This window comes from Crocodylus porosus, unplaced genomic scaffold (assembly GCF_001723895.1).
Source record: "Crocodylus porosus isolate Cpor-Errol unplaced genomic scaffold, CroPor_comp1, whole genome shotgun sequence".
NCBI classification, from domain to species: Eukaryota; Metazoa; Chordata; order Crocodylia; family Crocodylidae; genus Crocodylus; species Crocodylus porosus.
In genome coordinates, this window is record NW_017728923.1 from 15228458 (window position 1) to 15240991 (window position 12534).

At 43.1% G+C, this 12534-nt stretch overlaps 1 protein-coding gene across 1 annotated transcript in view; it reads right to left on the minus strand.

Moving 5' to 3' along the window:
• Positions 1 to 3749, minus strand: part of TEKT5 (tektin 5) — a 41289-nt gene extending 37540 nt beyond the window's left edge. The window contains exons 1-2 of the mRNA XM_019540101.1: positions 3085 to 3749; positions 1148 to 1227 (exon numbers count right to left, since the gene is read on the minus strand). Of these exons, the coding sequence (XP_019395646.1) occupies positions 1148 to 1227; positions 3085 to 3649 (645 nt within the window). The 5' untranslated portion in view covers positions 3650 to 3749. The remainder of the gene's footprint in view (positions 1 to 1147; positions 1228 to 3084) is intronic.
• Positions 3750 to 12534: the final 8785 nt, after the last annotated feature.

Below are 12534 nucleotides of genomic sequence, written 5' to 3' on the forward strand. Positions count from 1 at the left end.
GCAGCAGCAGTGGGGTGCAGAGCCCCAGCCTGCAATGGCAGCCCGCCTCCCCACTGCACACAGATCTGGGGGGCACATGTCCTCCATGCCTCTGCCAGGGTGCATGCCTCAGCAAGAGTCCCTCCCCACCCTTGGATAAGCTAGGCAGCTGACCATCCCACAACCCACCCCGGGACCCCATTCACCCCGGACCCTGCTCCTGCCTCTGCCCCGCTCCCTCCCTCACTGTGGACACCTCAATCTGACCCCCCTCTCCCATGCCTCCTCCTTCCCCCATGCCCCTTCCCCTCCACAGACTTACCTTCTGGGCAGTGTGTGTGTGTGTGTAGTCAGCCCCTCCAGATAATATTTTCTCCCTCTACCTATGTGCAAGCACCCAGTTAAGCAAGTAGAAAATATAAAGATGCCACCTAGGCCAAAGCTATATTCCTGGTTGATAGCTCCATAACCAAAGCATCACCTGCATGAAGCTTTCTTAGCTACTGAGGCAAGAAAGAGGAGGTATCCTTTTTTTGTAGTATCCCAATTTTCCATCCTCCAGAGTCTCTGCTGTGGTCACCTACCATGGCTTATTTACATTAGCTGCCTCTGAAATGTCATCCTCTTCTGCAGGCTTTGAACTAACTTAGCCCAATTATTCAACTAGCCTAAGGCTTAAGCATTCTGTAAAAAGGCCTAAGCAGTGGCCACTGTGTATCACTTAGAGTTCATTCCTAACATTTGTGGGTTTCCCACATATCCAATAAACTTCTTTCAAATATTTTTGCCTAGGTATTTCTTTATTTTATTTTAAAGGGTGAAGAATTCAGAAATTGCAATGCTTCATCCTGTTTTCTTTCTTTGGAAATAACCTCTCCTTGGACCAACTATTCATGTTGCAATATATTAGAAATATACTGTGTATTACTGTGTACTGTAGGCTCTCATGTTTTCTGGGTTTTTATCCCTCATAGTCATGTGTTAGCTTTTTTTGGTGAATTTCTCTAAAATCTTAGAAGTAACTCACACTCCCTTCAGTTTTTTCCCCTTTCTCTCTTGCAGCTGAACTCAGGGGGAAACAGCTTCAACATTTCTATCCTAATAACAATAAAGCCAGTTTAAATATTTTCTGACAGATTCATTCACAAAATAGTAAGCCTTACCACACCTTTATGAGGTTCTTTTCTACATCATCATGAACCAAGTCAATGCCCATCCGCTTCTCTCGGTTATATAAGCATTCAAGGGCTATCTGCAAGCAAATAAGAGGAAAACTTGCAATGAACTCTGTATTGCAGTATAAAGTGAGCATTTAACTTACTGCTAAAGGAACAGATGAAATAATGGTTAATAAGTGAATCTCTGATAAATGTGAAACAGAATTGTACTTGGTGCTTTGGTATAGTTTCATTTTACATAAATGGAACAGTGTCTGAGTCACATTCATATCTGTTGATATGTATTTTTAAGGGTAAACTACAGTCATAATGTCTGCCATGTAATCAGTTTCATATTAATGAGATGGACCAGAGCGAAAGCTCATGCCTCAGTAGATCTGAGCTGTGGAGTAATGTTAATCTGGATCCACAGGTCCCTATCTGGCTTTGCATCTACAATAATCTGTTCAAAAGCCCTGAGACAAATACCCCCACAGCCCAAACTTGGGAATTTGATACCTCTTTAACTTAATGAGGGTCATCAAATAAAAATTCAGATCAGGATCTAAACCTCTAAGCCTCAGACCTCTTTTTACCTTAATTGCTGAATTTGCTAGTCTTGAACAAAAATAGTGGGCAAAATAGTACTAAAAGACTGAGGCTGCCCAGGCTGGCAACAGTGGTATGGATGGCTACAGGGGCTGGGCCAGCTTGGCAGCTAGACCTACAGTGGCAGGGGCAATTTTTCATGTACCCCCTGGGTTTGGTTTCCCAGCTGACCACCACTCATTACTCTACTGCTAAATGACACAAACCTTCTCAAAAAAATCTTTCCATGAAGGGAAGGTATCTACCCTTCATAGCACAGTAGGTAGTACAGGCAGAGATCAGCAGAGTGAATGTTATTGGGTAAGGCTGTGATCCAGACTTGTGATTTCTATTTAATTGCATGCAAGTATTTCTGATAAAAATAGCTTTCTTTCATAAAGAAAATATTCCAGACATGTCTGAGATTTCCTGTGGTTTTGGTGTTTGCTGCCTTCCATTCCTGAATAGTACAAGTGCGATCCCATGTTAATATGGGGGGAGGGGTTCAGTTGGAATTAGCTCAAATGATAAACTTCCACACAGTGTGGAAATTCAGGATGAAGCTAGAACTTCTCCATAATAATGGGTGCTACATCATCCTGCAGGAATTTGTATAGTTTATTCAGTCACTCACTACCCTGAGGTCCTGTGCTTCATTACGAACTGTTTAATCCCAGCAGGGATAAGAATCTTGCATTAGACACTACATTCCCTCAGTTCCCAATGCTCTCCCAGTGACTTCATGATACCCATGAGCACCTATACACATGCCCAGCACCTGCTCCAACACATTCTAATTAGAATGCGTTGGAGCAGACATAAATTATCAAGCAGCCAGCAGCTTCGGCATCACCTGCATTCTCCAGAAGCCCCAGCATCACATGTATTCAGTGTCCCTAAGCTTCAAAATGACCATGGGGGTGCTTTAATTAAAGCTTATTAAATAAGCTTTAGTGAAAGTGCCCCCACCACCATTCTGAAGCATGGGATGCTGAATACACAAGAAGCTGCAGGTGCTTTAATTAGAGCAATTCCTGAGAGCTGCTCTCATTAAAGTATTGCCCCCTCACCCCAGAGCACAAGTAAAGCACTGAGTATTCTGACTGGTGAAGGAGATGGTTTAATAGGGACTCAGTGAGTTCACCAATGCGAGTGTATATTTGAGGCTGTTGCATTGGACAGTTCCTAATTACTGAGGAGAACCTTTGTTATCTGGGCAACAAGATCATAATAACACTACAATTTGACAGATGCAAAATAGATTTTCTTTAAAAAGAAGTCCTTCTGGTTGCCAACAGAATCCATCCATTTGCTTTGTTCATGCCCTAAAATAGCCTAGAGACCACTAGCTACCTCTCACCTACCTTCAGTGGCCCTTCAATTTCCTCAGCTGCACACTCAAGCCGCTTTTTGGCTGTGTCTAGGGCATGAGTGTCTGTCAGCAGACGTTGTAGCTCATAGATCAGCTCAGACCTCCAGAATTCAATGTCAGAGAGCCTCTGTCCCATGTTTGTTCCAGTGTCATCCTGCATTTGCTGGGTCAGCTGGTCCTTGTCTTGCATTAGTCGCAGAGAATCTGCATTCAACCTGCCAGCCCAGTGCCGGCAACACTCCGATCCTTTGAATTGAACCTGGTTTGCCTGGTTCCAGTCACGGGGACTATAACGCGCATAAAGGGCAGTTCGCAAGGCGGGCAGTATGGTGGGTGGCCTCAGTGAGGCATTGCCTCGCTCATCAGAGCTGGGAATGGTTGAAGACACTTTGTAAAACAGACTAGGTCTCCATGAGTTGACGTAGCGATAACCTGGCAGGTAGTAAGTCTGGTAACTGTCCTGCATGATGCTCGTAGGGACCGGTTCAGGGAACAGACAGCTCTTCTTAGGGCCACAGTAACTGGCTGTCTGGGTAGTCCCTAAAAACTCCATCTTGCTCCTTACCTCGGGCACTGCATTTAAGCTACAAAGCAAGGTCAGTCTGGCTGCAGAGTCAGAGGAAGAGCTGTCTCTTCTGGCTGGTGTTGCCTTGATTACACCGGATTCTTTATTCTCTATGACTCAATGATGTTGTCACAAAGCCTGCTGTGAAGACATTGTTTTACAATGGACCCTGACAAACACTTAGCTGCCTGGAAAAAATAAAGAAATAAACCTGGACTCAAGAAGCTGGGCAATTTGAAGGATGTCAAGGTATTAACTACACAAGCACCAGCCTACTCAGACACCTGGGTACATCTAGATCGCACCTTGTACACTTTGGGTTTGTCATCACTGCTAAAAATAGCCACAGTTTTTACCTTGAGGTAACTTCCATGTGTCAGCTCTCCCAAAGGAAAAGCACAATGAAGGCAGGGCATGTTTTTCTTAATGCAAGGTCAGGAAAAAATTTTAATGAACTCACCAAAATTAACCCAGATGAGGCTATAAAATTGACCTCAGTGAGATACCTTGAGGTAAGGCTGAAGGCCAAAATCCCATTTCACTGTCACAGCCCAGAGTGGCACATAGCCACACAACTGCAATTTCAGCACTTACTGCAGATTTCAGATTCTGTTCCTATTTGTGCAGCTGTGCTCACCCTGCTCTTCCTTTCAGAGAGTGCTCAGACACCTGCACTACAGCTGCACTGGCTCCAGCGAAGAACAGGATTGTCTGGATGTGTATGTAATTCTCCAAAAGTCAGAGGAAGAAAACATGACTAGCAGCTGTTTGCAAACCCTACAACTTTTTAATGCACTGGTTAGGGCACTCGCCCCAGCAGTGAGACCCAAATTCAGTGTCCTCCTCCCACCCCACCCCCCAGTAGTCTGAACCTGCATTTCCTTTTTCCCAGCAAAGTGCCCTAGACACCTGGCCATGGTTTAGGCCAGAATAGTTTGAACACTGTGGATTCCTATTTGAAATCTCTGGGTTTATTTTGTGAATCATGTTTGCACACCTAACAGTGCTAACATTGCATAGCACATGTAGTAGACTTGAAGGACTCTCAAGGCACCCCAAGGTGCCACGGCTTCCTGGTTGAGAATTTAGGTACTGCCCAGCATGCCCTCCAGCTCACCTTTTGAAGCTGCCTCACAGGGCAGCCCAGAGAGAGTGATATGTGGGGCCAGGAAAGTAACACGCTGGAGAGAGGATGGCTCAGTGAAAAATGCATGCTGCCTTGGCAGACAGAAGGACTGGGCCCTGGCTCCAAGCCCTCAGTGATAACTATCCCAGTGCTGTTCATCCATTTTATCCAATGATTAAATACAAAGAGCAGAAAAGCCACTGGTGGCAGGAGTCGGAATGCGAACCCAGAGGGTCTCCCTTCCAGGACAGTGTAAGGGTAAAATGGGATTTCACTCTCAGAGTTTTGTCCACTGAGTCATTTTTTTCCCCACAGAATAGCTGATGGGAATGAGTTACTCTGAGAAAAAAAAATGCAGCTTTTTTAGCAGTGAAGAGAAACTCTTTAAAATGTAATGCAGCGTTTGAAATAATCCCCCTAGGGTTGACTTGACTGAAAGACTTGGCCAAACATGGATAGAGCAAAGTCCACTAAAAAATGAGGGCTTTGCCTCTGTGTTCAGAGATGTCTTGTTAAGGTCTTTCTCACCCCTTCTTTTGAATTCTCCTGTTTCTTCCCAGTTATAAACACTGAGGAACATCCCAGAGAGGAAATGTATTTTGCCCTTTTCCCCTTAACTTTTTGTCATATGGCTCTGGATTGTTATGGCTGGTTTGTTTTTTTCCTTAGGCCTGGTCTACATACAGTTTGTTTTGTCACAATAGCTGTTTTTAATAAGTATATTATTTTTTAACATAAATGCCCCAGTATGCATGCAGTTATGAGAGCTTAAAGGAATAAAGCTTAATTTCTTCTCATACAAAAATAAGCTATACCAATATAAGCACTTTCATAGCAACACATCTGCATCCACATTAGGTGGCTGTAGCATTTAAATATAAAGCTAGTGTAAAAGCTGTATAACTTTTTCTGTGGAACAAGCATATGTATAAGTTAATGAAATCCAAGTGATGTGTGCTTATTTCGGAAAATACTAGCAATTCATTAAAAATTTTTCTTAATAAACATTAAGTAGTTCAGGATTATTTAACATATGTTGTCAATAATACCAAAGAAAAATAATTAGCAACTCAAGAAACTAAATATATCTGGTCCACTGGAAAACTAACTTGTCTAACAAAATCATTGGAAGGCTTCTGTTATCTGCCAACTGCAGGAAATGTATCTTGAAAACTTATGCAAAATATTGCATTGTCACGGTACTTACCAGAGGATACACAACTTCTGATGCATCAAACTTGCTTTTTCAAAGAGAAGGGGTTAATACACTATTTTTAGTGAGTCAGTGTAATGTGTCAACTAACATAGTTTCACCATTCCTCACTAAGCAGAGGAGCTCAATAATTTGAGTATGTTTGCCCTCTTGTGGCTGACCCACCAAGTTTAAAAGCTCTACTACCCTTAGAGTCCAAGTCACTTGCTTTGTGTAGAGACACAGTGTTAAGTAGCATGGGGTGTGATCGAGTTACAGGTAGCTTCATAGAACTGTTTATTTTTTCTTCAGCTAGACCCCTTTTAACATGAGTTTTAATAGTTTAAGAAATATGCTATACTATGATATGCTAAGGGTGATTCTCATTTTGTTCATCTGCTGAACAACTATATCAAATCTATTCCCTGTGCTGTACATACACAGTTCAGCTGGCAATGGTACTGCTTATTGATTTCAATGAGATTACTCGTGTGAGTAATAGCCTTTGAATGGTCAGTATGCATCTGCAGCAATTCCAGTATTCAGAGGTTTTACCTTCCTTGGAGAAAATTTCATGAAAGTAACATTGATAAAGCACTGTTTTAGTTATTTGTATATATACATGCGATTAGTTGTCACAACCAGCACATAGGAATTAAGGGGAAAGAATAAATGAAAGTAAAGTTCACAGTAAATGACATATATATCCCTAGGGTACAAGACAAAAAGAAATTACAGTATATAAAGCAAGAAAGTAGTGACATAACACCTCAGTACAGATGGGTACTCACAGAGGAGCCAGTCTTAGTAAGACTAAATGACAGAAATGTTTGAGCAGTCCCTTCATGTTCCAGTACCATCTTCTTAGAACTGGCTCTTCACTGATGCTTACAGGGCTACTAAGGGCAACCAAATAGAATGGGAGGCAGAGCCTTTCACATTCCTATTTCCTAATTTGTCACAGATATAAATAAATTGTTAACGGCCTGACTTGAAACCATTGTTTCAAACATACTTACCTGGCAGGGGAGACACCATGACCAAGCAGGTGGTGTCAGGCTCCTCCTACCCCTGCCCTGCAAATTGAGGCAGTTGAGATGGTGGTTAAGTGGGTGAGCAGGTGGCGGTTGAGCAGGCAGCATGGAGCAGTGAATCAGTCAGCCAGGATTAATAGTTCTGTGAGTGCTTTGGAGGACACGGTAAAAGTGTGTCAAGATGGAGCTAGTCACCCAGATGAGATAATAATAAAGACAGCAATTAGGGAGTGTGTAAAGAGAGCTATGAAGGAAGAAGGGGAATGGCAAATGGTTAGCTGGTGTAACAAGTGGAGACTGGGGCAATAGAGAAGAAGAAGCAGAATGAATCCAAGAAGACAGAAGGGAATAGAGGAAGTGAGAGATGTCGGGGAGAAAGAGCAAAGCTGGAGTGAGCAAGCAGCGGAGGAAGGGAAAGAGCAGAAGTATGAGAAGACGACATATAAATTTTGTGAGGAGAATGACCCCAGGAGAACTGTTAAATTGTGGGTGAAATCGATGTCGATGAGTGAAAGCAGTAAGAGGGTATCTACTACGTCACGAACAGATTTTATCGCCAAGGTGCTGTTTAATGACTTAAAAGTAGACTCGAAGGATTTTAGCTGTGTTGTGGCCTCTGATAATTTCAAACATTGGAACATAACTTTTTGGAAGCATGGTGCCTACAGGGCGTATTGGGACCATTATAAGGAGGTGGTGGATAGAGATGACCTCCGTGGGTTAAGACTTGAAATTGGTCAAAAAGCAGAAAGAGTTTTATTTGTTAAGATGTATACTGATGTGTTGGAAGAGAAGGACATCACACAATGGCTGGAGCAGCAAGTGCAGAAGGTGCTGTTCATGGACCGTGTGCTGGACCATTGGAAGATATGGACTGGAGAGGGAGAGCTGCATTAAAAGAGAAGCTTGGAAATCCAGGGGGAGTAGAGCACCTCCCATCAGTTGTTAACATTGGACCCCACAGAGCTTATGTAACTTATTATGGTCAGCCTAAGCACTTGTGGACTGGAGGATCACTTAGCTGCGTTTTGTAATCTGACAATTTGCTACAAGTGCACTGGGACAGATCACAGAGAAAATATGGACAAGGAGGTCTTGGAGTGCAGTCTTTGTGGCAGGGCATTTATAGGTTTCATAGACATTTGGGCTGGAAGGGATCCCAGAGGATAATCGAGTCCAGCCCCCTGCCCCAGGGGCAAGAAGTCAGCAGGAATCATAGGATCCCAGCAAGATAAGCAGCCAAATGTGTCTTGTGTTCAAAGTGGGTGCTTGAACCACCTCTGGTGACAGTCTATTCCAAACCTTGGGGGCTCAGACAGTAAAGAAGTTCTTCCTTATGTCCAGCCTGAATCGGTCGCAGTGGAGTTTGTGACCGTTTGATCTTGTCATCCCTTGGGGCACTCTGGTGAACAGAAGGAGGCAATGCCCAAACTCATATGCAAATTGAACAAAGGAACTGAGTAAAAGGGAAGAGGGAAATGAGGAGGAGGGAGAGGAAAGTATTAGTGAGTCCAAAATGGAGGTATTTACTGTTGCTGAGGTGCCGGGTGAGGGGCAGCAACAAGAGAGTGCAACTGAAGCAGCAAGACTACTATCAGAGGTGGAGGAAGAGAAACAAATGCTGGGAAAAATCTGGGGAGAAGAAGGAGAAAATCCAAAGAGTGGATCTGGTAGGGAAGAGGGAAGGGACATGGAGGGAATGCAAATGGAACTGCAATTGTGGGAGAAAGGGAAGGAGACTGATTTAGGGGAAAAAAAGAAAATTAAAAGTAGGAAATTGAAATGGAAGAAAAGTGGCTTGGGGAAAGAGGGGCGGTAGAAGGAAAGAGAGGAGGGAGAAGGAAAGTTGTGGGGAAATCTGTGGGGGGATTGTGGGGATGAATGCCAACAGTAGGGTGCAGGAAGATACGGGAGAAAGGGAGAATGCAGAGGGATTGCTGAGCCCCATAGTGATTAAGCACCTCACAAAGATTACAGGAATGAGAAGTTGTGGGGGGGAGAAACATTTGGGTTAAGCAGTGGCATGGCCTTGACACTTGCCTCACTGAGTGTGAGAAGTTTGTATAGAAGGCAAAAGTGGAGTAAAATGAAGGCAACATTATTAGCTGTAGAGACACAGGTGGTGGGCTTACAAGAAAGTGGTTTGCCCTGGGAACCGAATTATAAGTACTTGGAGAAGCGGTGGGGTGTAGGGCTGTCTTTGTGGGGTGGAACAAATGAGAATAAAACTGTGGGGGTGGGGCTGTTGGGGTGGGAGGGAGGCGTGAAAATTAAAGTTGTCCAAGAATTAGTTGAGGATAGGCTGCAGAAAGCATTGGTGGAGGGGGAGGGGGGGTTGATGTAGCACTATTTAATATTTATGCACCGGCAGAAAGAACAGAGCACTTACATCCCTAGCTTTTGAAAGAGAAGTGTGGGGGGGGGGGGCAAACATATTGATTGGGGATTTCAGTTGTATTATTGATGAGAATGGGTGGAAAGGGGTGCGGCAGAATGGGATATTGGACAACATGGGAAAATGATTATGAGACTGGGTTAAGGATGAAGGGTTTAAAGATGCTTGGGAGGGAGGGGGGAATTTACAAGGGTGGATCCAAGTGGGAGGGGGAAGTCGAGGATAGATTATGTTTTCATTTCTGAGGGGTTGGTGATAAAGGGAAGCTGTGATTGAGGTAGGGTTTACAGATCTCAGTGTGTTGTGGGTGGAGGCAGGAATAGAGGAAGTGGTGAAAAAGGGTAGAGAGATTTGGAAGGAGAATGTTTCACTGTTAGATGATGACAAAGAGTGTCAAGCCTTTAGAAGGGCATATGAGCAATGGGGGATGTTACATCAGTATTTTGATACCAGATGGGAATGGTAGGAGGTGATTAAGACAAGGGTGCAGGAATGGTTTGGTGGCGTGGGGAGAAAGAGGGTAAGGGGAAGGAAGTGGGAATTGAAATAATTACAAGGGGAAGTTCATAGATTGACTAGGCTGGTGGGGAGGGGGTAGATGGTGGAAGGGGCAAGGGAGGGAGTAGAAAATCGTTTTAGAGTGAGATGCAAGAGAGAATGTTCTTGGTAAAAGAAGTGTGGGTGGAAGAGGTGGAGGAATGGGGGTAGTATTTTACATTGTGGGTTAAAAAGAAAAAGGAGATGAGAGGGATACATACAGAGGAGGGGGTGTGGGTGAAGGAATCCGGGGAGGTATTGAGGGAGGTAACCAAATTTTATGAGTGTTTGTTTAAAAAAAGGGGGGATGGATGGGGGAATTGGTGGGTGGGTTACAAGTGAAAGTGAAGGAGAATAGGGAGGGATTGATAGGTGAGATCTCAGAGAGGGAAACGTTAGAAGCTTTAAGGGCAGTGCCAGTGAACAAAACACCTGGGATGGATGGTGTTCCTATTGAATTTATTTGAAGTTTTGGGATTTGCTAACGGGGGATTTTTTAGAAGTTTTTAAGGAAATAATGGAAAGGGGAAGGGTTGGGGAGTGGTTTACACAGGTCATGGTAACCTTGATTTATAAGAAAGGGGGAGGGAGGACATAAGAAACTGGAGACCGATCACGTTACTAAATGTAGACTATAAATTATTTACTAAGATATTAGCAGCATGTTTAGGGGAGATACTTGCACAAGTGGTGAGAGGGGAGAAAACTTGTACAGTGGTGGGGAACAGGGCAGCAATAACTCATTGGATTGCTAGGGAGATGTTGGCTTATATTTAGCAATGGAAGTGGAATTCGTTAGTGGTGAATTTAGATTTACAAAAAGCGTACGATAGTATTGCGCACAAATTTTTGTTTATGGTGGGCATGGGGATGTCACTGCAACATGAGCGACTAGGGGCTTTTCTTAAAGCACGGGGATTGGAGAGGTTGGGGCTTGATAGGCTGGGGGATTTGAAAGGAGTGTTTAAGTTTCTAAGGGGAAGGGAGGTAGTTACAAATGTGGAGGAATTAGAGGGGAAATAAGTTAAACAAGTGTGGAAAGGGGTGGTAGGGAAGGAATGGAAGAGGGAGCATGAGGCATTCATATGGGGGGTGGTGCAGAAAATATGACTGGTTAGGGCAACATTGCATTGATGGGGATTAGTTAGGTCATCAAAATGTCCAAGAGAAATTTGTGATAAAGATGAATCAGCATTTCATGTTTTATGGAATTGTTTTTATGAACAGAAGGTGTGGGGGAGGGTGGGTAGTTTCTTGGAAAACGCGGGAAAGGGAGATGGGGTCCCTTTTGGAAATGTATTATATGGGCTAAGGGTGGGTATGCATGGGTCGTGGGAAGTTAGGGTATTGTTAGCTTGTGTTAAAGTGGCTATTTGGAAGGTTAGATATTTGTTAGTTAGGAAGGGACTTTGCTTCTCGATGGTAGAGTGTCTGCAATTAGGGTTACTGAGTAGAAATTTTATACAGCAAAGAGGGAAAAAAGGTTGGAAGAATAGGGACAAAGGGAAGGAGGAATTGTGGAAAGGGACTGATTGGAATCCACTGCTCTTGCCAAAGTTAGGCATCAGCTAAGTGTTGGGCATCAGCTAAGTATGTCAAATAAGGAGAGTTTATAGGAGGTGGGACTCATCTTCGGGAGAGAAAGTAAGAAGGTGATGTGAATAACATTTTGTTGGTTTGTAGTCTGTATGATAGCTGATGTTACAGATGGCTTTTATTTGGGATACATTGTCTTTATTTTGGTATTTTGTTGATTTGTATGAAATGAAATATTTGTATGTATGTTAGATATGTAAATTGTTACAAATGGGTGTTTCACTAGTGTTGAATATTAAGTGTATTTGATATTGTGTTATTTGTTACACTTCAAAGAAAGAAAAGGATATGTGAGTTCTTTTGAGATGCATATTAAGAGTCTTTTGAGTTTTATTGTGTGATGATTCTAGTGGTGGTTTATGTTGGTATGAGAAGTTGGTATGTTTTATGTATATTTGATATATTTCTTAATTTATATATAGTCTGTTCTGACGAGTCCATTTTGGCATCCTCCAGTCATTTGCTAATTAGGTTAAGGCCAAGAATCTTTTCTCTTCCATCTCAGGAAGAGACTTTTTTATACAGAATGAGTCACCTGATCCAGTCTGATAAACGTGGAACAGAAGTGGGAGTTTAAGTGAAGCCTACAAACACAGGACACAAAGCATCACCAAAGGACAGCATCTGGAAATAAGACTGAAGGCTTTACAAATGTTGCCAGTTATGTCATTTTAACCTGGGGACCAAACCAGAACCCAGTTTCCTGACATTCTGCACTCGTAAAGTTTTAGTAGTGAAATGTTTAGTGAGCCTGATGGGAATGAGAAGGTTGCTTTGTTTCCCTTGACCCTTATGATATTTAAATGTTTAGCAAGATTGATGTCAAGATGGGCAATTTCCCTTTCTCTTTGGGGTGGGTTGGTGAGACAGGACCTCCAGCTCATGTGAATTTTCATTTCTTATTTAAATCTGTAAAAATCTGAGCAAGCAAGCTGTAGAGGGCTGTGTAGATGGTATGACATTGTTGAATTAAAAAATCGTGGTTCGTTTCTC